General features: G+C 38.6%; 3 protein-coding genes across 3 annotated transcripts; 2 read left to right on the top strand and 1 right to left on the bottom strand.

The window, feature by feature from the left end:
- Nucleotides 1-471: 471 nt before the first annotated feature.
- tkfc (triokinase/FMN cyclase) lies at nt 472-6,738 on the top strand (the record flags this gene model as incomplete). The annotated part of the gene is given in 16 exon segments (XM_035675612.1): nt 472-661; nt 770-874; nt 1,088-1,275; nt 1,902-1,980; nt 2,070-2,159; nt 2,658-2,692; nt 2,805-2,889; nt 2,987-3,076; nt 3,242-3,358; nt 3,696-3,815; nt 4,038-4,175; nt 4,302-4,408; nt 4,484-4,590; nt 5,119-5,152; nt 5,320-5,412; nt 5,503-6,738. Coding segments are annotated over 16 exon segments (1,737 nt in total), but the record flags the coding sequence as incomplete, so codon positions are not given.
- Nucleotides 6,739-7,008: 270 nt separating this feature from the next.
- Nucleotides 7,009-19,421, top strand: si:dkey-9k7.3 (circularly permutated Ras protein 1). The gene is made up of 19 exons (XM_035675611.1): nt 7,009-7,043; nt 9,429-9,480; nt 9,832-9,897; nt 11,297-11,422; nt 11,538-11,624; nt 11,707-11,792; nt 11,951-12,148; nt 12,273-12,317; nt 12,434-12,523; nt 13,298-13,449; nt 13,555-13,636; nt 14,258-14,385; nt 14,512-14,596; nt 15,576-15,682; nt 15,954-16,066; nt 16,331-16,442; nt 16,723-16,863; nt 17,441-17,534; nt 18,679-19,421. Exons 2-19 carry the CDS (start codon nt 9,429-9,431, stop codon nt 18,814-18,816), a joined length of 1,902 nt encoding a protein of 633 aa, XP_035531504.1. The 5' UTR covers nt 7,009-7,043; the 3' UTR covers nt 18,817-19,421.
- Nucleotides 19,422-20,102: 681 nt separating this feature from the next.
- LOC118338502 (ladderlectin-like) lies at nt 20,103-23,565 on the bottom strand. The gene is made up of 4 exons (XM_035675815.1): nt 23,505-23,565; nt 20,572-20,684; nt 20,376-20,481; nt 20,103-20,170 (listed from the first exon to the last, which is right to left on the bottom strand). Exons 1-4 carry the CDS (start codon nt 23,563-23,565, stop codon nt 20,103-20,105), a joined length of 348 nt encoding a protein of 115 aa, XP_035531708.1.
- Between the last annotated feature and the right edge of the window lie 1,687 nt (nt 23,566-25,252).

The raw sequence follows: 25,252 nt of genomic DNA, 5'->3' as shown, positions 1-25,252 counted from the left end.
TGTACATGCTGCACATCATTAGATCAGTTAGATTCTCCACAATTTAATCTTTCACTATATTTTACGAAAACTATCAACGAAACCAAAGTGTAACGCTAATTCATTCTGAATTACCGGTAACATGGTCAAAAAGAGAGACGGAAAAAAACATCTGAAGCATCATAATCATAATGTTAGTTGTCAAATTTGCTGAACAAAACTCAAGAGAAGCAAGAGTTTAGTTTAGTTTTGTGCTAAAGGAATTAAAGGCCTGTCCCAAATAGAGGCCTGTCCCCAATAAAGGCAGGGGGAGTTCAGTGATTTAAGCAAATAAATTAATTGTTTTGTGTATGAAAAGTACTATTATATTATTATAGTCCTGTTATTAATAAGCAGCATTTGGACATACGTGCTACTTTAAACTATAACAGCTCATCATATTTTGTGTGCTTACTCTACATTTTGTGCGTACGTTCAATATTTCTCTCTCAGGCCAAAAAGAAGTTGATCAACTCAGCGGACAGCTGTGTGGACGAGGCCCTCTGCGGCCTCGTGAGGGCCAGCGGGGGCCTGTCTCTGCTGAAGGGCCACAGGGTTGTGCTCCGCTCCGACCTGGACAACCTGAGGGGCAAAGTGGCTCTGCTGTCTGGAGGGGGGTCGGGACACGAGCCGGCACACGGGGGTAGGACATTTTAAAATAGGACCTTTTTTTTTTCTAGTTCTCTCAGCTTTTATCTCTCACATTTTACTCCCCCCTTCCCCCCCTTCCCCCCCTTCCGTGTGTCTCCAGGTTATGTTGGTGCAGGGATGCTGTCAGCAGCTGTGGCAGGTGGGGTGTTTGCGTCTCCGCCTCCTGCCAGCATCCTGGCTGCCATTCTGTCTTTGCACAATGCAGGTAATGTACGCCAGCGTTTCCCTCTGATTCTGTCTTCATTTATTAAAGATGTGTGCAGGACAATAAAGGGAATCATCATTGCAAAAAACCATCTTGAATAGAAAAGACTGATTGTGTTAAAAGAAGTTAAAGCCACCACTGTGAATGTTCATTTTAAAATAATTAAATTAAATGGCAATTAACTGAAGACGTACAACCCTCCTCCCTCCACAGGAGCCTCTGGAGTTCTCCTCATTGTGAAGAACTACACCGGCGACCGCCTCAACTTCGGACTGGCTGCGGAGCAGGCCCGTAACCACGGCGTCGCTGTTGACATGGTGATTGTGGCCGAGGACTGCGCCTTCGACCAGCCCAGTAAGGCCGGGAGGAGAGGCTTGTGTGGCACCATCTTCATACACAAGGTAAACAACAGCAATTCTGAGCGTGAATCTTCTTTCTTTACCTTAGAAATAAATAGTAGCATGAGAAAAACAAATCTTAACTTAAGGTCCATTTACTTTAACTGCATTTTCTCTGCAAATGGACTTTGCTCAGACATTTTCTTCTTTCACTTTCTTCTTGTGAGGATCCAGTTTTGTCACCTCGTGAGAACAGTTTCTATAGTTAAGCGTAGGTATAACCTACGGATGTTTTTATTTAAGTTTAAGTTTTATAATTCAAGCTAAGAAATAAAAGAAATTCTGATTAATAAATGAAAGATCAATGTGAATGAATACTAAATTTCAATATATCTAGGGTTCACATTTCCATACTTAAAGAGTGAAATAAGTGTCAATTTTTATAGAAAATGCATCTCAAAACATTTTATAGGACATTTTTTAATGTGTCTTGTTTTTTGTTTTAGTCCAGGATTATTTAATAGTAAAATGATACATTTTAAAGGAGTACTCCAGCAATTTATAACTGATCCTGCACTTCCTTTCATGCTCTCATGCACTCAACAACCCAGATATTGTTTTATTTATGAAAAAGTTGCCTGTTGCACCTCTTGATACCTGCCTTTAAAAGATCTCTCACTTTCTGTCAGCTGGCAGGTGCCTTAGCAGAGGAAGGCTGCTCATTGGACCAGATCGTTTCCAAAGTGACAGATCTCTTGAAGGGGATTGGTGAGTCTGACTTTTTCACCCCCTTTAACTCGGTAGAAGCACTGCGATACTCTTCGTGATAAACTGTGTTTTTGGTGTGTGTATTGCAGGCACGCTGGGGGTGAGTCTGTCTCCGTGCAGTGTCCCAGGCTGCCTGCCTTCTTTCGAGCTACCGCCGGGAGACATGGAGCTGGGACTGGGTGAGGGACGATGAAGAAAGAGAGAAGGTGGAAAGAGAGAGGGACAGATTGAGGATTGTAGATATAAGTTTTCCTGAACTAAATCTACATTCCTGATCTGATAAAAAAAAGTATCTGACAGACTTAAGAATAAGTAGCTGAGGGTAAATATCTGGCATCTTTTGCTTCTCTGTATTAATTTGCAAACTGAGGAAAGTTTATTATGGTGGGCATGACAAGTTGATGTTTTTGTGAGTGAATAGCACCCTCTAGTGGCCTGTTGCTCCACTTGTTAATGGATTACTGATAACTTTGAAATTGGTTATTGAGCGTCAAAACAGCAAATTGTGGACCGAAAGTGTGTTTAAAAGGTTAGTTCACTCAAATGACACAAATCCATTTTTAAGCTGTATTTGCATAGTTTCTGTTTAAGGTGTATTTTCCCCAAAATACAATGAAAGTGGATAGAATTTAGCATTTCAGCACTAAAGAGTGACATTTGTTTTCCATCTTCCTCAGGAATCCACGGTGAAGCTGGAATTAAAAGGTCAAAGGTGAATCAGACTGAGCCAGTACCAACCTAAAACCGCTATAAATATTTAGCAATAACCCTTTTTCTTGTCATATTTTCATGTATTTGTCTTATTCATTTATCCTGTTTATCAGGTTGCATCTGCAGACGAGGTGGTGAAGACCATGATAGATCACATGACCAACCCTGACAGCCAATCACATCTGCCTCTTAAGTCAGGTCCTCTGAGTATAACTGTGTCTCTATTTATACCGATAACAGTGTATGCAGCCAATTTGTGTTAGAAATGTGTGTGAGTCTTTATTTTTGTATACAGGAGACAGTGTGGTTGTGTGTGTGAACAACCTCGGAGCTCTGTCTTGTCTGGAGTTGGCCGTGGTTACTAGAGCGGCCATCATCTGTCTTGGTAACTATGGTTACATTTGCTTGCTGGTGTTAATGTATTAATACGCATTAAAATAACTCCAGCCAGGGACCTGTAGAGCAAGGCAGCAGCAGTTTCCCAAGTTGAACTCTCTTTGATGGGAAACTTCTCTGAGGATGTGTGACTGGCAGGTTTCTATGGTTACAGAGAGTCGCGGTGTGGCGGTTGCCAGGGTGATGTCCGGGTCGTTCATGACATCCCTGGAGATGGCGGGAGTGTCGCTGACCCTGATGAGGGCCAACCAGGAAACACTGAGACTGTTTGGTGAGCATACGCAGACATCACACATGTTTGTATTGCTATGCATGTAAGGACCCTCATTGATATGATGCAGTCTGCAGCCCCTAACCCTATTTCTAAAGGAATAGTTAAACATTTCGTAATATACATAAACTATACTAACTTTTTAAATGTTTTTGAATTAATTCTTAATTCTACCCTTAAACCTAAAACCAAGTCTTTAACATTAAACAGCCCTTTAAAGGAGAGAGGATGTAACAGAATGTCCTCACAATGTCTAAAACTCAAATCGTCCTCACAAAGATAGAAGTACAAGAGCGAACACACACACATAGATTTAACATCCTCTATCCTTTTAAAGATGCTAAGACCAGCGCCCCCGCCTGGCCAAACCTCAGCAGTCAGTGTGTAAGCGGACGCAGCTTAATCAAAGACCCTGAAGCCGTGAGCATAAGGCCCCAGGACGACACGCACTCTGAAGGTTGGTTTCCAAGATTACCTACAGTGTGTACATGTAAATATATCACTTTATATTATGGTGGTGAATTTGTGTGAAATCATATGTTACAGGAGCAACTACAAAAGGAAAGGTGATGCTCGTTCATCTTCTGCCCAATTCTGTGGAAAGCCTCGCGTGTTGTTAATAAATTACAAAAATGTATATTTAAATGAATAAAACATGTCTGTTTTTTTTTCCTGCCAGGGCCACTGAGTCCTGTGATGCGTAAAGCGTTGGAGAAGGTTTGTTCCACGCTGTTGGAAAAGCAGGAAGAACTCAACTCCCTGGACCGTGCAGGAGGGGACGGAGACTGTGGGAACACTCATGCACAGGCCGCTAGAGGTAGCAAAGAGTGTGTAGTATCGGCAGCAGCACAATAACATATAAGTTTATTATATTATTTTTTTTTTTTTTATAAGTTTAGATCTTCTAACCAGATTTTTTTAAATTGTGAAAATGCTCATTCAGCCATCCAGGAGTGGCTCCAGGATCATGTGGTCCCTGGTTGCCCCGGGCGACTGTTATCCGTCCTCGCTGGATTGGTGCAGGAGAAGATGGGCGGGTCTTCAGGAGCGGTAAGTTTTGACATAAAGTGTTTAATTATTAGCTTTACCCTCACAAACACACACTCATCTTCATGTGTGTTTCAGTTGTACAGTCTGTTCCTGACCGCGGCGGCTGGTCATGTGACTGAGGGCCGGAGCAACGCTGCAGCTTGGGCTAGTGCAATGCATGCTGGGACACAGGCCATGAGGAGGTGTGTGGCTGTGTGTGTGTCTGCCTGTGTTTATTTTCAGTATACCTACATGTCTGCGTGCGCTGCTGTGCTACTTATCTGCGTGTGTGGTAATGTGGTTTTTTTTTGTAAATTAGGAGGGCATAAAAAAACAGTGGTTTCAATAAATAATAAAGAGAGGAAGAGAAGAGAAGCCACAGGATGACACATGACTTCCAACACATCATGTCTATATAATCCATTTTGAGGTGCTGAATAGAATACTAAATTATGACAGAAGTGTTGGTTAATAATTCGATTTATTTTTTTTTTATTTAAAAATGTTGATGATAGTTCATAGAAGTAATTTCTTTAGGAAAAAATTTGTTATAGTAAGTGTTAAAGTAATTGTGAACTGCTATTTGTCTGACAAAAAACTCAAAAACTTTCATTTCAAAGTTAATTAACTAATAAACAATTACTCAATAAAGGGAAATGTTTAAATAAACAATAATGAAAATGATAAATGAATCAAAAGTTCAAAAACATTCACATGAATCTGTCTTTCAGATATGGGGGTGCTGACCCTGGAGACAGAACGATGGTGAGAGTTGTCTCATTTCTCTGCCACGTTTGATGCATCTTTTCTAATTTAAGAAATTCCTGATTAATATATTATTTTTCAAGCTGTAAATATTCATGTTATTGTAAATCTTTTGCCTTTACTGTACTGTACTTTGTCCTCATATGTCTGTTTCTCTCCCTCTCTAGTTGGATGCTTTGTGTCCTGCTGTGGATGAGCTGATGAAGCTAACCACAGAACCGCCTGGTGGTCAGATGGCCGTACTGCAGGCTGCCGTTCAGGTGCATTAACACACTTTTGTTGTGATGCTGCCTGCAGTGTTTGTTCACATGTTCCCCGAGATGCCTCATCTTCTGCCTGTCTCTTCCTAGAGAGCGGCCTCGGGGGCAGAGTCGACACGTAACCTCACAGCGAGGGCGGGCAGAGCCAGCTACGTCGCAGCTGAGCGGGTCACCCTGCCCGACCCCGGCGCCGTGGCTGTTGCCGCCATCTTAAGAGCCGTGCTGGAGTCGCTGGAAGGGAAGAAATAATCGACTAAATAGTATCCGAGCAGATTATTACTTTCACCAGACTAATACTGGCAGAAGAACACTATTATGCCAGAGTGTTAACTGTGACTTGTGTGGTACAAGTCGTACAAGTTGAAGCACATTTTAAACTTTCATACAGTAAATGAACACAAACTGGGAAATTAGGTGCCTGAAAGACAGAAAATGTATCTAAAATCTGACAGTATGCTCTGTATTATTAATTATTAGTAGTGATGGAAACCATAACCAAGATTGGTCAAAATTGGTCAAAAACAAAAAAAGAAACACCAGTATGGTCCTTTAAATTTGATCAACGAGCTCAGAAATACTGTAAGTTTAGTTCAAGACTTAAATAAATTATTGTTATCACTGATTTAAGTGATTATAACGGTCGCAGCAGGAGAGTTTTGTATAAGCGGTTGAATCATGAACTGAACATTCCTTGTTATTAGGAATGAAATACAATAGAGATCAATGAATACACACAGAGTGTATTAAAGATACTAATAACTAGATTTTCACAGGACATACACAGCATACGAAGAATTAGACAATACATAGAGTATATACAGGTCATACTGTATATAGTAGACATTCCTAATTAAAAGCAGATTATTTTATTTGACTGGACTCCCTCTAATAGAGTTTTATAATTAAAGGAGTACTCCAACTGTTGCAAGAGACAAATTATGGTCAGAATTGAAGTAGCAGGGGCAAAGATGTTCTCCAAGACAGCTCTAAAAAAACACGTTATCCTATATTTCTCATAATACAGCTTGATAGCATGTTTCATTAGACCCTCCCTGCCTGGTAAGCACCTTCAAACTGTCAAAGGTTTGTCTGGAGTGCTCCTTTAAGACTAATAATGTATCCTTTTTTATCATTTGTTTTTAAACCTCATTTCCCTTTCATCTTGCACTGTGTAACACACATCCTGAACTTGTATTAAATGCACTAACAGTGTTAATTCTAACTAATAAAGTTACTATTATACTGTATATAATATGTGTGTTTTTTAACAGCATGTAAGTCACTGTAGTCTGCACACAGAGTTCAAAGCTCAGTGACCAAAAGGGGTAACCTCTGTCAGACACACACTGTCAAAAGTTATACATCTTTTACATGTGTTTCTCTCTCTTTGGTTATGATTAAAACGTCTGTAGATACCAGTCTTTTTCTTCTTTCTTTCAACTCTTCTCTTCCTTTTTAGCTTTCATTTCTCTCGACTACGAACTCCAACGCCAACTTCCTGGCACACAAGTGCAGCCTTGCATTTTTAGACTTTGAACACGCCTACACACACACGCATATGATAAACCTGCTGCGCTGAAAACACTTGCTTTCAGTTTTAGTGACACAGCTGTACACAGACCACGGCCAAGGTAATTCTTTTCTTGTTGTAATGTATGTGAGGTATGAGGAAAGTGCTTTCACTTCAGAAGACACTTCAGATCAGTGAACCTTACAACCACTAAAACTACCAGTTTCCTGTGTTCTTTATTCATTTCTGTTAATTTGACGTTTACCAAAATTATTTCATGTAGTCGAGTGTCCAAAGGTTGAAGTGAGACATTAACAGTTTTACCTGCAGTAAGTGTCACCTGCTGTTATAAAATGACTGATGACTGCAAACCAATCATGTTACCTTTGGGAAAGCAGATATCTGTATCATTTTTATAATATGAATAACATTACAATTAGGTACAAATTATAGTATGAAATATAGGCCAGAATGTAGAACGGAAGATCTGTTTAATAGTAAAAACTAGTTGAAAATAGATAATGTGAACTTTTTGAAGTTGGACAATATATGAAGATATGTTCTTTTAAGCAACTCTGAATGTGTTGAATGAAACATTTTGGGAAATACGCTTCTTCACTTTCTTGCTGAGAGTTAGATGAAAAGATCGATACCACTCACACGTCAGTAAACGTTAAATATGAAGCTGCAGCAAGGACGTGGCTAGGTTAGCTTAGCACAAAGACTGGAAACAGGGGGAAACAGCTAGCCTGGCTCTGATCAAAATGAATAAAATACGTCTGCCAGCACCTCTGAAGCTCTGTATGAAAACTAAAGTGTAAAAACGATTGTTTACGGGGATTAATGTGCTGGAATATTCCTTGGCTGAGGCTAGCAGAGACTCCAGGAAGTAGGATTCACTATAAAATGGCAAATTGATGTTTTTACTCTTCAGGTTTACAGACTAAAGAACAGAGTAATGTATAATGATTTGATTTTGTTTCTTTTGAACTGAACCCGGTTAGCTGTTTCCTTGTTTCCACTCTTTGTGCTAAGCTAAGTTAGATGGCTCCTCTTGCAGGTTTATATAGCGCACACACGACGGTAGTATCGATCTTCTCATCTACAAAGAGCAAATACCCTCATATGTATAATCATGTTTACCTAATTCTCAGTTTTCCTTTAACATTTATTCAAAGACACGGGGTGATCTTAGTCGCGTTAGTAGAGCGGGCCAACGACTAAGCAGAAAGTTGGTGGTTCGATCCTCAGCTCTTCCTGCTGCATGTCAAAGTGTCCTTGAGCAAGAAACTGAATCCCGAAGACACTGAATCCCAAATGGCTCCCGATGCTGTGTCATCGGCGTATAAATGTGTCCCCTGTGCCCCCACTTTGCATGGCAGCCGCTAGCATCAGTGTATGAATGTGTGTGTGTGAATCATGTAGTGTTAAGCACTTTGAGTGGAGGAAGACCAGAAATGCACTATATAGGTACAGGCAGTTCAGTGTGAAAGTTCAATCTAAATCTACAAATGATGCCATTTTCCGGATTCCTCCATGTTAATGAATAAGGATATAGTTCCTTTATTGATCCCATGTGGGAGACATTCAAATTTTGCACAGCAGCACAGGAGGATGTAGTGCAAAGAGCAGAAAAGAGATGAAAAATACAGTAAAATAAATCAATTAAGAGTTAAGACTGAGAGCAAAACAGTATCTTTGTGTCTAATGTCATCACAAAAATGCTCATCACAATTACTCAGAGTCCATAGTGAAACCTTAAAACTACCAGTTTAGTCTTACAAACTAAAAAATCCAAAGATGTTTGACCTACAATGGTATAAATTATTTATTATATATTATAATTTTACTTTAATGAAAAAATGATTAAAACAATTATTTACTTATACATAGTTGCTGATAAAATGTCGTTCCATTGACTAAATAATGAATAAAATCATTGTTTTACCTCTGTTTTGGTTCAGTGCAGTAATCATCATCAGCATTGCAGTACCTTGTGGTTAGAGACACACAAGGCAGTTTGAGGTGTGACCACCTAAAAAACAACCAATAATGAGTCTGATTATACATCCTGTTGTGTCACGTAAATTTAAAACGAATATTGTAGATCAGATCAGATTTTCTTGCACCTCTTTAATGGCGGACCCACGGCTGTGTTGGCTCATGGCAGTTATTAGTAATATCCAGTAAACTACTGCACATGTGGCAAACCTACTGTTACATACAGTACACACACACTGTATGCGTGCTTCACCCATACCAGGCCATTACTTACCATGTTGTTCTACTTTATCTTACAGTTGTTCAAACAGGAAATGGCTGCTTTCATGGTTTTACTCACCCACCTGTTAACTAGAAAAATAACCAAATCAAGGCCCCAGTTGCCATGGTGACCATATAGCCACGAAGCCAGGAAGCTGTTTTTGTCGTCTTCGCTGATATGTCTGAATTCGACGTTCTTTAAAATATAGGTGAAGTAACATTCAGTATTTTGTGTCTTTCTCAGATGGAGTTTGCCTGCAGTCATGTTGTATGTAATTGGATGTCTGGTGGCACAGGTGAGTGCATCCATTTCCATTTGGTATAACTTTTATTAAAAACTTTTGAGTGTGAAATGTCACCCCTGAACTTTGAATGAGTTTGTATCATACCAAGATTTAAAAAAAAAAACTTAATACTTACATACATTTATCCACTTGATAATTCATGTTTTGTTGTTTTGTTGTTGATTTTATTCTTGTTTTATTCATTCTATTTTGGTATCATGCCTGATTGCTATTTAACGCTCTTATTGTGAAGCAATCGTGGTGACGTGCCAGATAATCCTTTGTGTGAGCGTACCTGTATTTCAAAATAAGAGTGTGTTTCCTGAGCACCATAAATATATCTTAATGAACTCATTTTCCCAGCATCCACAGCTGATTTTCTTATGGAGCCCCAGTATGACAACATGGTAACTGTTAAACAACAAGAAGGTAATTATCCCCCCCATCCCTCTCCTCACACACACGTGCACAAACACACAGCATCCATAAAGGTCAACACCATCTATTAACTGTTTTTCAGTGTTCATCACATTCTCAAGAGTATTGCAGCAAAATAACAGGAAAGCATATTAAGTAGTGAGTGAGTGAGTGTGTGTGTGTGTGTGTGTGCGTGTGTGTGTGTGGGCATGCTTGCAAATGCAAGAGAGAGAAAGAACACAGAGGCAGGTTTAAGATCTACAGATTGCAATTCAACAAGGGGAAGTCCACACAAATTTATTGACGCAAGAACAAAGCCGTTCTTAAAATTACAGTCTACAAAAGTCTCATTCGATCATTGAATAGTGTGGAAGTGATGCAGAAAACTACTGCACACTACTACACAGCACATAGCCTACTAATTGTCATAATGTAGGTGTATTGTTTCTTCCTGTACTTTTCCATATTGTGCTAACAGGATAGATGCAATGTGCCAACAGATTTCAATCAAAGTAGACGATTAACAACATCTAATATGTTAATTAGCAGTCCTATGTTCGCTATTAAGCTTCCCTTAGTTACTGTTTTCAAGCTTTCAGGTCTCGCACAGCACATTCGCAGTTTACAGTGCTCACAGTGCAAGATTTACGTTCAAAATTTGTCGTAACATTTGAAACAATGTGTCAGTTGTTTCAGCCAACAACCGACGACTTTTCTGGCTGAAATGACAACCGTCGCTGGCAGCTTTTATTAGCTTTAGCTAGCTAATTAAGCTAGAGAGTTACCTATGTGAAAAACGTTGTATTCAGCTAACTTTTTGTTTCCAGCTGACTCATTTTAAAACATCTCTGTCAGAGTAAATATGTGACATATAGATGTAGATTGGTCTTGCAGTTTAGAGCTTATTCGACAAGCTAGACAGAGGTTAGATATATGCTATATTGTTTGTATTTTCAAACAGCCTGTACCACTTTTAATATCAGAAAAGAAAAGGCTTTAATGAAGACCAGTGTGGCAACTGTGTGGCAGTTTGGCTGGGGTTGGACAGAGCTGATATTGTTAGCGTAAACTGTCACAGCATTGACGACCGGCTTCCATACAGTGGAAAAATACTACAAGGGAATATGTGCGATTTAACTTGTAATGAAACTACATGTGGTTAGCTAATGCAATACTCCTCACCTTTGGAAATAACCTATTACTGTAGTAGGAAGTACGCTAGTTAAGTTGCTAACATTTGCAGGTTACGTTTTGCTCTGTGCTTTTTGGTTTTAAAAAAAAAAAAGGTCGGAAAACTCTAGTTTTTGATCTTTATTTCATTTTTTTTGTATTGGTGTTGAACTATGACTCATAGCACAATCTTTCTTTTCTTTTGTTCTCTCTCTTTCTTTCTCTCTGTCTCCTGGTACAGTTCCTCCACCGCTGCCTCCCCGTCGTCTCAGAAAACCCCGGCCTACTTCTCTGCCTCTCCCACCTCTTCCCCCCTTTCAGCCTCCATTCGGGCCCCTCTCCCTCCCTCCTCCCGTCCCACCCAGACGTGAGTTTTGTTTGCTCTTCGTCCCCGCTCCTTTTTCTCTGAGTAAATCAGGAGCTCTTTTAAAATCCATATTCTGCTGTTTGCCTATTTTCATTCCTTTGTGGTGATTCGTCAGTTGACAAGCTGGAAGGTGAGAGCAGGCTGAGAGCCAACATCAACGTCGTCTCCCTCGGTATCGGAAAACTGGTTGACATCAGCCAAGGTCAGAAGACACACACACACACACACACACACACCTGCTCGATTGTTTTTTCATACTGCTTTCATTTTTCTCCTTCTCTCAGCTTCAGGCCTCGAGAGTTTTCAAAGCCCGGTGATTTGTGGGAAATGTAGTGCTGCCCTGTCATGTCTTAGTACTATGCAGACGAATGTGAGTGGTTAATATGTCTTTTGTAATGTTGTTTTCTCTACACGTTCATGACTTCTCTGTTTAGTTTAGGCATTAAGGCGTAATTATAGCTCATATTGTACAAAGATGGTTCAAACAAATGAGCGGTATACCTTCCCTCCTCTCTTCCTCTTCTTCAGGTATGGGTGTGTGAGTTCTGTGGATGTGAAAACAGCGTGAACGACGGCGGGGCACGAGTGTGTATCGGTCAGCGTGCAGGCGTACACAGTGATGAGCTTTACCTGCCGAATCAGAGCGAGGACGACTACCAGAACTTGGAGGACACGCTGGTGGTGTTCTGTGTGGATATTTCTGGCAGCATGAGTGTCACTACGGAGGTGTGTGTGTGTGTGTGTGTGTGTGTGTGTGTAGAAGCAGAGGTGGAAGACGTATTCAGATCCTACTTAAGCAAAAGCACCAATGCATTAAAGGACCAGGACTGACATGTTTGCTCCACTTTAGGTAACATCAAGCACTGGATCTCAGACATACATTTCCAGACTGGAGGTGAGATGTGTTTGGTACTAAATCACTAAAGGGCTGAATACATTCTCAACCCATTGTGTAATATACATTTTAGACATGTGGTGATATTAAAAATCCTTTTTTTTTTCCCTCCCCAGGGAATCCAGGATGCCCTGCAGAGGGTGCTAACATCTCTGCTGCAGCAGTCTCCCCGCAGGAGAGTGGCACTGGTCACATTCAGCGATGATGTAAGAAAAATAGTTTTCTACATTTTAAAATTAAGACAGAAAAAAATTATTTGGCAATTGTAATAACTGTTTTTTTATCTTTATTTAAATGTATCTTTTAAATATACATTCAATGAATTTCTTTTCATCTTTTCATATGTATAATCTTATTTAATTGTGTTTTATTTTGCTTAATTTATGATAAATAAATCCTGAAAAAGCCCATAGTAATATTATTGCCTTAGTCCAGGATGATTAAAGGGATATAAGAGGAAAAACAAACCTTAAACCAAAGAACTTTTTTTTTAAATTTTGCTCTTTTCTTATGAAATACTGAATACTTTTACTTCTTCAGGCCTATGCAAATCCTTTAAATTAAGCAATTTGAATTGCTCTTTAGTTGAAGTGCTCATTATTTATGTTCACAAGGAGAAACATTTCAGTGGTCACAATTAAATGTTGAGGTTTAGTTTTGAGGTTTTAGCCATTGTGCAGACCCCATAACTATGTCATGGTACTAATATATTACTACACTTGCCGTAGCCTCCGTATTACCTCAGTCCAAGAACATCTACCAAAGCAGAACATTTTAAATAACCAGGGGACAAAGCAATACTGAGACAGTCGAACGCCCTATAAAAAGAATCATATATATATATAAACGCGAGAAGACTACCTGTTTACCTAACGGAAGTTATTCTGGGGGGGAAAGTGGTCTACAATCTATTGTAAATGCATCCATACTTAAACATTAAACACCCTCTAACCTTCCTCTCATCCATTTGTTTTTTACAGGTTGTAATATACGGCGATGGTACTAGCACGCCTCTCACTCTCAGGGATTTTGCGTTGGTTGACTCTGACCATATATGGCAACAGGGTATGTCTTATAAGATCCCACACTGTATTGCTGAGACCTACCACCAACTAATACAGAGGGTCAAAGAGTAAGTGATGATGGGGTGTGTTTTGTTTGTGTGTGGCAGGTTCAGTGATCTCTGTACCCTGTGGCTCAGACATTAAATCTTTGTTTTTAATATTTCTGTATTCAGGCTCAGGGAACATGGTGCTACGAGTCTTGGTCCTGCAGCGTTAGCCTCAGTTGCCATGGCGTCAAGGTACTCCGGGTCAAAGGTGAGTGAGTCTTTAAGGTATAGTCCAACATATTGCCTTTCCAGAGTTAGATAAGAGGATTGATCCCACTCTACGTTGTCTTGGCATGGGAGGAGTGACTTCTTGGAGTCTTGTCATCACCATGAGGTTGCCAGGCAACCAGCAGAGACTCCAGGAAGTCATTTTTACACTAATGTTTTTGTACGATTTAAACAAACACGATGTAACACGATAACCCTTATATACATGGGTATTTTTTACAAACATTCCTGGCACTTATATAATGCAGATTAAGCCATTTAATAAATCCATATTGCCTATAAACTTTTCAGAATGTTATATTAACAATAAGAAACACACAAAAATATATGTTTTTGTCATTTATGTTTTTTTACATTCATATATGGATGTTTAGATGTTAGGAAAATGCTTTATGTTTTCCATTTTTCAGCATAGTCTTTTATATTTCATGTTTATATTGTGCTTCCACATACACAGACCTACCAAACCCCCTATTAATCATTATCTGAGTACTGTGTCTCTTCATCTTTAAAATGAAAACCACCTGTGTCGACTGACAGCTGACAGAACTGACAAGGAGACTTGTGGGTAATGGAGTTCCTGATCTTCTGTGCTCCGCAGGTGATTTTGTGTACTGACGGCAGAGCCAACATCGGACTGGGTGAAATGGAGCAAACTCCCTCTCTGTCCCCTTCTTCCCAAACTCCATATTTCTACAGGGAACTGGCTCAAAAGGCTGTGGAGAGTGGGTGAGGACACACACAGTTGTATGATGACCAGAATGTATTGCTGTGTAGAGATCAATCTCATTAAATCAAAAGTTAAAATCAACCAAAATTGAATAAGATATATTCTCTTTCTTTTTCATCTCTCAGAGTCATAATATCAGTCATGACTTTTGAAGGGACAGACTGTCGCTTGGCTGACGTTGGGAGACTCGCTGACACTACTGGAGGAAGGGTGAGACGCACACATACATTCTATAAATACAGTTGCTACCACTGAGAAAAACAAAACAAAACTTCTTTGACATAGTTGTTTAATGCTGTGAAACTTGTTGTAGTTGTACAAACAGTGTGGCATATTACCAATAGGTTCATTTTCTATGAACAGATGTAAAAGCCTAAGGGTGGAGTCATACTAAAAAAGAACTGGTTTGCATGATGTGTCATTCACTGTCTGAAGACAAAAGTATTTATAATGTGTGTTCATGTTCCTAACGGCCATCACTGAGAGGGAGGAGTACAAAAATATGGGGATAGGTGCACATTTTCAGTCTCTCTTAGCATTGCAATTGGTTGTTCACATAAAAAGTGACAGAAATAGTTGTGTCGAGAATAAAAAAAGAGCTAGAGGGACAAGTTCTAACGTCATTGTTTTTATACTTCCACACATCTGGCAAAAAGTTACAGAAATTGTCTTAAACAGCCCTTTGGAAAGGAAAGGTGTGGAGCTTTTTGACCATCCAACGAGCACCTCTGATGTATACTGGCACTTTAAGTGTAGCCTTGCAGAGCCGCTAGCATGACTGTAGACCCTTAAGTCTGGTTTAGATTGATTTCCATTAATGCAGCTGCTGGTTTTAGTTCAGTAAGTTATGAATATTAACTTACAGAGGCTTGGAACTAAATTGATACTATCATACCCTACAATGTTATTACCTGTATTGTGGTTCAATGTTACATTCCCTACTCCTAAACGTGCATTTGTGAGTATGACCAAATTATATTCTCTAAGATTATTGTTCGAAAAAATGCAGGGCATGTGGAGAGAAGTGAAATGTGTGTTTTGTCGTAGCATGGTATGATGAAGCAAAACAAATTACGTGTTTGGTATAGTTTTTAAATGATCAAAGTATGTATGTAAATTATATGAGGAAATACACGACTTATAAAACTGACTCACACTTTTATAAACGCTTGTTCCCTCTGCTGCACAGGTGAACATGGTGAGCATCGGTACCGTTGCAACAGAGATCCAGTCAGCCTCCATTGACAATGTCCTTGCAACAGGAGTCAAGGCAACCCTGCTTGCTCTTGATGGAGTGTAAGTGGTGACTGACACTAAAAATACAGTAACAGGAACTTTTCAGGTTGTTTTGTGTGTAGAAACCTACCAATGAGGAGACCACAGACACCAACATGTCCCTGCTCACTATAAGTCTAATGTATAAAAAATGGTATATATATTAAATATAAATATGAATATGAAAATACTCATTTACGCCCTTTCTGTTCCCAATTTCTCTCCTTCCATATCCATGCAATGCAGCTCTTTTATGATGACTTTCGATCCTCTTCTCTGACTTTATTTGTAGGTATTTCCCCTATGAGGATGAAAACAATCACAAAGTGGTGAGAGAGATAGGGAATGTGACCAAGGATCTGGAGATCACCTTCCAGTTTGCTGTAAAACCACAGTATATGGATGGTAAGACCAGCGTTATTGTCCAAACTAAATCAACTTTGTCATATTCTATTAGCCTGTTTATACCTCATTGTGGGGACCGTGACCTGGCAGCCCAGTAACATTGTGGGGACTCACACCCAGTAGTGTGTTCTGCTAGCCAATGTTAGCACATAAAATGAAATTGAAAGAATTTTACATATTAATAACAAATTAATAATAATAACACAGCAAATTAAATTTGGCACGAGGTGCTTACGCAAAGATGTGTGTCGATGTGTGTGACAGTTTTTCTGCAGAAGGTGACGCTTCCATTTCAACTCCAGCTGAGCTTCAAGACCAGAGACCAAGAAAAAGTAACTCGTGTCATTACTGAACAGCGACCAGTTACTACCAGCAGGTAAACACTGTAGGGTTGAAAACATTTGTGGTATTCACTCGATTGTATTGGTAAGAGTATCAAAAACCATCATAAATGACACAAAAATCTGTGTAAGAGTCTTCATCATGTTTACATATTATTTGATCAAAAATTGAACAGTTACTCAAAGTAACTAAATAACTGTAATGTATTAAAAATCACTTTAATATCATTGCTGAAACTCGAGTGTCAAGAATATGATCTGCTGTGTTTGTCTTAGAGATCATTTATGTCTTTTTCTCATCTCCTCTGTCTGAAGTCGGATTTCCGCCGGTAGCCTCAACATGGCGGTGCTTGGCGTTCACTGTGCTCAACTCTGTGCCAGTTTAACCATGGAAGGTCGAGTGCGGGAAGCACAGAGGCAACTGAAAGCACAGCAAGACCTGCTTGACCAAATCAGGTATGACTCTCTTACCTCTGAACTCCCTTTAACCTATAAAACAGAAAGGTTGTCGATGACAATATATTGAAATAACCAAACAAGGATGGAATGGCAGGATATCAAGCCATTGATAATATGTTGCTATGGCGATGCACTCTTGATTTAATATAACAAATAGGAAATGTTATTTCCAATTTTTGTGTTAAACCACTTGTTACTGTTATGACAAGGTCACTATTTCCAAACTTCACAGCTTTCTAGACATTCTTTATAAATTGTTAAAATTTTAAACGCAGAGACTATAACCATATGATAAATATAATAACAAACAATATGAGACAAGTTAACGCATTGCTTTATACACAGTGGTTGATTTGGGTGCATGCATGTGCTATTCTGGTAGTGTGGCCACATTGTGGGCTTTTATCAGTTTATTTTGGACTTATTTTTAGTGTTAAGATTACAATTTGGTTTAGGTTAAAGTTAGGATAAAGGTTAAGGCTAGGCATGCAGGTTTGATGGTTAAGGTTAGTGTGTCTCTGAGTGTATTCAGAGTGTTGTTCTTGGTAATACTCTTCCTCTGTCTGCCCCATAGTAAGCAGAGGCCAATCCAAAAGGAAGAGAGTGTCTATGGCAACTGGATGGACACCATGACAACAATCTGTGACGACATCACCACAGAATCCCAGGTAATCATACATTTAATTTATCAATGAAGTTAATTCAGTAATTTGATGTTCTTAATTCCTTAAGCCAAAGAGGATTTAAAAGGTTTAATTTTGTGTCATCTGCAGTTTTATCAGGTTTATCTCACTTTATCTTTAACTCTGAGGTTATGTTTGCAGTCTTGTTTCTCTTGTCATCCTGTTCGTGTTTCTTTATTATTGAGCAGGACATCATAAAAACAGATGTCAGCTAATTTTGGGTAATAGTGAGGCAATGGGCCAAGTAGAAGTAGTTTTTGGTACAGTTCTAAATACAGTAGCACCACCTTGTGGCCATTCATAAGCACTTTATGTTCTGACTCAAAAATCCATCCTCAAAAACAGATTGTGCCATGTTTTTAGTACCTCTAAACTGCCTACTGAATTTATTTGCCCCCATAAAGTGATAGTTGAACATTTTGGGAAATACACCTATACGCTTCTTTTCCAAGAGTTAAATTAAAAAGCTTGATACAACTCTAAACTCTACGATAAATATTAAATATTAAAATACAGCCAGAAGTCAGTTAGAGTAAGATTGGAAATAGTGGGAAACGGCTTGCTTGGCTTGGGAGTGTAACAAAATCTGCCTACCAGCACCTCTAAAGATTATTAATTCATATATTGTGTCTTTCATTCATACAAAACCAAAATAAAATCATTATGATAAAAGTCAGGTTTGCTATTTCCCTGTTTCTAGTCTGTATGCTAAGCTAAGATAACCGACTGCTTGCTGTAGCTTTATATTGATATTTACATCATTTATGTTATTGAAAAGATATGAGAGTGGAATCAATCTTCTCATCTAACTCTAACATAAACTTTCTGCCATAACTTTCGAATCTAATGCGACTGCAGCAAAATCTAGGTGACATGAACTCCAAATAATCCATTTTCCCTTTGGGTGATGCAATCAGTTTGACATGAAATTCTGCTAAATTTATTCCCAGAAAGAGTTTTCTCCAATACACTTAAAATATGATTTTTATGTGTTCCATAAAAACTTTCCAGAGATTGAAGTTTCCAGAGACCTTAAAAACCGTTAAACTACATTCCTTTTAATCAAGGCTCACAGATGGGACAGTTTATGTCCCTTACACACTGATTTATCATCTCTTTCACCCTGCAGACTCTCTCTGATGAAGCAGCTAAGGTAATGTACCAGATGAAAAGAGCCAGCAGTGCCAGCAACAAAAGCAGCAACACAACTGAGATCCCGAAGAAGCCTATGAGGAAGAAAAAGAAGGCCCTCATGGAAGCAATGTAAATGACTCAGTCATTCACAAAGCTGCACACTTGATTACATATTGGCCATATTGGCTTACAACATTGTGTTACAGTAACTACAGGAATTGTTTGTTTCACAGATGACTGTGAATGATTAATATTGAAATCTACAAATTGCACTGAAATTGACACAGCATTGTTTACTCAAACCAGAAAAAGGGAATGTGGTTAAATGGTGAATGCATTCTCAAGCCTATTTATTCACAGCAGTATAAAGAGAGAAGACTGTTTCTCGCGGATATCATTTTTCACATGATTGTAAACCTTGTGGGTTTGATTAAAAAGATTTTTGGAGGATTTTTTATCTTTCATCTGCTTGATCCCAAAAGTATTCATACTACCGATACGAAGTCTTGTTTTGAGTATCAATACTAGCGTCAATAGGATTAATACCAAACACATTAGATGACATCCTGGGCACATGAACATTCTTCTAAGTGCTGCAATATTTGCATCTCTGCTGCTGTTGTGTGCATGTGCACAGTGATAACAACTAAAAAACACAAATTATTTGGTGGTACTTCATTAAAATATATGATCAGAAGTAGAACAGTAGTAAATTATGACATATTTCACTCCTTTGTGTTAGCTGCTTTTAACAATAAGTGAACAATCATTTCACTGTATACTTATATATATACTTTTAAATCAATGTACTTTTTTTTACCTTTTACATTTAAAATTGATTGATTGAATTGTGTCGTGTACTGAAAATGACATCTGTGACAATATGCATTTGCACAAAGATCCACTAAGAATTGACACGTATAGAGCAACTAAAAATGGTCATTCATTTTATCTGAAAAAGCAGGAACTGTAAGGCAAAACAGAATGGCCCCTGACACAATATCATAAACAGGAAGGTCTGTGTGAGGTTTGGATGTTGTAGCAATAAAGCTTTAGCCAGTAAAATACATGTTGATCGGTATCTTCACACATATGCAAGAGTGCTATACCCCTAATAACAGCAGATTTCACAAAAAGTCACAAAGCAGCCTTTTTCAGTGCTTGAGCCTTTTATTTTTGCATGAAGAAAAACAGTTCACTCTCCAGAATAAGATCAGCTTAAAAGCATTCTTTTCATAACACATTCAGTTTGCTCTTATTAAAAAAACAAGGCCTCTAAGAGGCAATCCAGCTCCTGTTTATATCACTTGTCACGTCATTCCTTTGCAATAGTAGCGACAGAAAAGAAATAAATGTCATAATCCCAAACGCATATGCACCAGAGTTGGGGTTCATGCCTCTGTGTCAGCCGAGGAATGTTTAGGGATTTTTGGCACAGACGGCTGGAAGTTTGCTGGAACACCTCACATCATTCCAGCACTTGTTTTCTGCAAGTATCAAAGACAGTCAGTCATTTTTCTGTATAAATATATCACTTCATACTGTTAATAGTAAACCTTTGGCTGCCATCATCACATCACTATGATAATAATTAACATAATTTGTTGTTATTAGTTGTAGTAGTTGTAGTAGGATTTTTGCAAAAACGATCATTATCATCATCATTCACGCCGCTCTCATAATGTGTTTTACCTCCATAATTCATTTGCAAGCAGTGCTCCTTCCACCAGCGGTTGTCAAACCTTCCACAGTGGTGATAGTCGAAAGGTGTGCCATCACTCCACAACCAAACGCCCTCCTTAAAGACACGACTGAATTTAAAACTGAATGAAAACAATAAATGAATAAATAAATCCTACTTGAATGATTGCAATGACAAATGATATACCTGCTGGCAGTCAGTGCCTCCAAGCCATGTCCTTCCAAACCCTTTACTGACCCTGGATATCATCATCTGAATTTCAAGGTACTCACTCTCGCTGTGCACAGAAGCGAGGTTTGCACAAATAATGGAATTTAATTTCCAAAAATCAATTAATCAATCAAATACAAAAACACCAAGTTACACAATGCCGAAAACTGTGTGTCAGCATTGTACACTGGACCCACATTGTCCTGATTACCTCTGCTTCAGCCCAAGTTAGGGCTGCTTGAACATATTGGAAACAGCGACCGTCGATACCTGTCCAATTACTGGGACAAGATGTTGGTGTCTTGACTGTCTGAGTCTCGGCTGAAGAGAAATGGAGAAGAAAGGCAATGCGTCTTGGTTAATCTGAACCATTGAATTACTAGTAATTTTATACCAAATGTGTATGTACAGTTGTTCTTGTGTCTGATAGTGCCATGCTCCTGGTTTGTCTCCATGCTACATTATTGGATGTGTACAAATCACACACAGAAAAAAACCTCAAAACACTGGGATTAACACTCACCATCAGCTCTGGCTAGAATCATTATGGCACAAACAAGTGCCAACACGGTCAGCATTCTCATAGTAGACATAATACAGATGTAAAAACTAATAGTACCTATTAAAGAGAAGTAAGTGAGAAAGAGATGTGTCACAGCAGAACTGCCTGCAGAATTATCTTCTTTATCAGTGTCAGCCTGTGGTTTTGGCCTTCTTGTGCGGAGGTGCTGAACAACAGACCAGTTCTTATATGGAGTGTGTTATCTTTTGATCTAATACAAGAAAGGCAGCTAAGAAAAAACACACAGAGCTAAGAGTGTTCATACCGCTTGGGTAAAAAACAACAACTAAGTATAAGCTATGTATGACCTGACCTTGGGTTCAGCCCAACATATTTTCACACTTCAAGTATCTGGTCATGTTGTCAGGTGCACAGGTGTTAATGGAAAATGTAATTCACCTCCAGTATATTGCACAGCAAAATCAGCATACCCAAATTAAAACTGAGAGTTGCTTTCAGTAAGTTTGTAGGGGCTTTCCATAGTCTATTGTTCATTATAAAGAGACTTCAAGGAAGATTTAGTGTAAACTGCAACCTTCCTCTTCACTCTGGCATGGGGGTGTACAGATACAGTGACTCTGTAACTCTGTTGTAATAATGCATTAACTTCTCCTTTCTTGAATTCACATAATTGCTACTTCCGAGAGCTATATGGGAAAGTGTGTGGGGTAATTGCTTAACTGATTCTATTGAGAACCGTAACAAGTCATGTGAAATAGAAAAACAGGCTTTCACATAAAAATAATCTCTTTTATCTGCAAAATAAATATTGTTTTATACAGTACTGTGACAACAAATTCTCCTTATCCCAGTGCACATACATTTTATGCATTTTTGTTTGTATGTATTTATTTGATCTTATTGCGTAGTCTATATTATCATGCATTAACTTCCTATTCTGAAAATTGTGTTAACAATTAATGATTTCTCAAAAGCTTACGTGTTATCATCATCATCACCATCATCATCAATCAGATAAAGCTGTGATTATCTGTCATTCTGTGTTAATCTACAAGAACAGGGCCCTGGCGACACAGTAAAAAAGAACACAAAGATACTATAATAACTCTGATGCAATCATTTATCAACTTCTCCTTTCTTGGTCACACTCTTCTCATATGAAATTAGATCGCCTAAGGCATCCATTATTTACCATGTCATGCTAGTTTGTCACGAAAGGGGCTAAATAATGCTCCACAGTTTGGCCAAATTTGGGCGAGGGAAAAATTGGCCTAGCCATTTTTAAAGGCGTCTCTGTTGAAGCTGTTTTCACAATCTGCTACGAACTTTCATTTTGTTAAAGTCTATAGACATGCTAGTGTGTCTGTGAGGCTGTACTTAGGTACAGCAGCGCTTTGAGCTAAATACTAATAGTCAAAATGCTAACTTGCTTACAGTGACAATACTAACATGCTGTGTTGATGTTTAGCAGGTATGATTATGTTCGCCATCTTAGTTTGGTTTAACAATAATGCGTTGTTTAAATGCAACCCAGGTCAAAGAAAGCAAACTCTGTCCTGATTACCTCAGCGTCATCCCCTTTGGAACAAATGGAAACAGCAACAGTTGTATTCAGTCCAGCTACCACAAGATGATCACTTGACAACATGATGCTCGCCTGAAGACAAATTGAGAAGGACAGTGGGTTGTGTTGAGTCTTTTATTATGTTGAACTATTTATTTTTCTGACAAAACATTTGGTACTTCAGTTCTATGTAGTTTCAAATGTCCCAGGTTCCCCCTGATTCCTGGCCAGAGCAAAACTAGCGGTACAATACAGTGATGCACCATCAGTGTCTGATTTCTTAAGAAAAACACTTTTCAAATGTCTCTGAATCCATCTCTGAATGCATGGCAAAGCAATTTTTGAAGACGGCATTGAAGTTGTGGTTCGTGATGTAGAGTGGGTTCCCCCTGCTGCATGTCAAAGTGTCCTTGTATAATTATTTTAGGAATTATGCATGACTGATATTTTTTAATTAATATAAAAAATAATAAATAAATAAAGTTACCCCATTTGAGAGACAGAAAGCCAACATAACCAAAAAAAGTGAATAAGGTATGGTGGATGAGGAAGGCGAGTAAAGAAATCACCTGGTTTAAGGTGAGACAGCTCAGTTATGATTGTTCATGTTTACAGCTGGTTCACCTGTGTTACAGTTATAAGTTCAGTCAGTTCCTGTTTCATATATGTGCTATTCTTGCTTTGGACTGCAAATCACTCACATGCATTCTTTGAGAAACTGAATGTCTATATTAAACTACTTTAATCTGTCACCAGTACGAAGCATTTAGAAAGAAAACCCAAAAACTTACTCTTGACAGTACTCTCCTACACAATACTCACCAGCAGCTCCGGTCAGAACCATGAATGTACAAACAAGTGCACACACAGTCAGCATCTTCATGGTGGAGATGATGCAGATAAAGATGATGATTAGCTTTGATGAAAAGACACAGGGTTGTTAGTAATACATCTGCAGGCCACAAACTTCTTATAGTGACAGTCTATCGATTAGTAAAGAGGATGATAGGAGAGTTTGAACTAAACCTGGTGCAGGAGGATTTTTTCTTGTTTCTCTCAGTGTCAAAGAGGTCAAAGATCAGCTCTTATATACTGTTGCTTATCTTGTCATCACAAATCTGTATCGCACATCAGGCAAGTGAGGTCAGGACACACACAAACACGTACACCAAACAACACCATCATCACATGTACACAGAAGCTTAAAGCCACAACTGTGATCTAAACATCTGAATAAAATGGTAGCTGGAAGGTTTGTTCACATCAGTAATGTTTGTCAAGTCAGAAATATAACAAGGCTGTATTGAATTATGATCAGGTAAGAAATTTATGTATAAGTCAAACTGTACAACTGACTATTAGCTAAGCTTAAAATGACTATATACATGAAATAAATGACATATATAGGCTATTGGTAATCATTGTAGTATTGGCACAAAGGTTATGGGTGGTACTGGTATTTGTGAGTATCTAGATGTCGTCTTTTATAGTTATTTTTAATGACCTTTATGCTTCAGCCTATTTCTATAATACAAACTGAATAATCCAAATGTATTATTTGTCTGTGCCTGATTAAAAAAAACTTTTTCAAATGAATTATGGATTGTTTTACACATTAGAATCATAACACACAGACCCTCACATTTACATTTGGTAATAGTAATAAAGTCATGTCTTCCTTTTAGAATGAACTGAAACACTGCTCTCACACTACATCTAAAGAAGATTGTTGTTTTCACACTACTAATGTGTCACCTTTCACATTTTTGCATACTTGCAAACTACTTACACACACACGTCTACTTCTGAGAAATGCATGAGGCAAATAATAATTGGGAGGGTTGTTTACATTTACACCTGACAAAAGGCATACATTTCTCTCATTTAGATCTAATTTGTGTGTGAGCTGGCCCTCACACCTTTCAGCCTTTCCACCATCGTTATCTTCGTTCTTCTCTTGTGTGAGAACTTGTTTTCAAATATTACTCTCTTTTTAATAATTTATTTTATTGTCTTTCTGTTGCTCACTACTTCTGCATACTTTCAGAGTTTTTGTGACTTTAGGATATTAAAGATTCTCAACAAGTTTTTACAATGTACTGTAAGCCAACAGGAGCAAATGACACACACAGACACATATGTGTCACTGAATGAGCAATGAGTGACTGAGCATCTGAAACTAACCACAGCACCACCTACTGGGGACATGACTGTAGAGCAAGCTGCTTTACAGGCATAGTAACATGTTTAATACTATATGAACATCTTTTATTGTAAAGCTGCCTGCAATGGCAGCAGTTGGTGATATGACAGCTGCATTTTAGTGTGATACACAGTTAAACATAACAGCAATAATGCAGTGTTTTAATTACACCGGGTCACCAGATCGTCAGTCTCCCAACTTCCACCATGAACTCCAGGTAGTCGTCTGCATATTGACAGTTTATCAGAAACAAAGAGTAATAACAGATGTATCACAGACCAGCTTGTTTCAATGCTTGAGTCTTTTATTCTAACATAAAGAAAAAGAGTTCACTCTCCAGAATAGGGTTGTGCTAAAAGCATTCTCT

This window comes from Morone saxatilis, unplaced genomic scaffold, assembly GCF_004916995.1.
Source record: "Morone saxatilis isolate NCDOM2014 unplaced genomic scaffold, NCSU_SB_2.0 Contig4, whole genome shotgun sequence".
Classification (NCBI taxonomy): Eukaryota; Metazoa; Chordata; class Actinopteri; family Moronidae; genus Morone; species Morone saxatilis.
This window is presented reverse-complemented; position numbering and strand designations above follow the sequence as displayed.

Bases quoted from the DNA above. Each gene is read 5' to 3' on its own strand.
- LOC118338502 (XM_035675815.1), bottom strand. From the start codon at position 23,565: ATGAAGATGCTGACTGTGTGTGCACTTGTTTGTACATTCATGGTTCTG. The intron at 20,482-20,571 runs GTATATCATTTG...CGTGTCTTTAAG, and splicing joins GAGGCACTGACTGCCAGCAG to GAGGGCGTTTGGTTGTGGAG. The intron at 20,171-20,375 runs GTAAAACACATT...TGATACTTGCAG, and splicing joins CTTGCAAATGAATTATGGAG to AAAACAAGTGCTGGAATGAT.
- si:dkey-9k7.3 (XM_035675611.1), top strand. From the start codon at position 9,429: ATGGAGTTTGCCTGCAGTCATGTTGTATGTAATTGGATGTCTGGTGGC. The intron at 12,318-12,433 runs GTGAGATGTGTT...TTCCCTCCCCAG, and splicing joins CATACATTTCCAGACTGGAG to GGAATCCAGGATGCCCTGCA. The intron at 14,386-14,511 runs GTGAGGACACAC...TTCATCTCTCAG, and splicing joins CAAAAGGCTGTGGAGAGTGG to AGTCATAATATCAGTCATGA.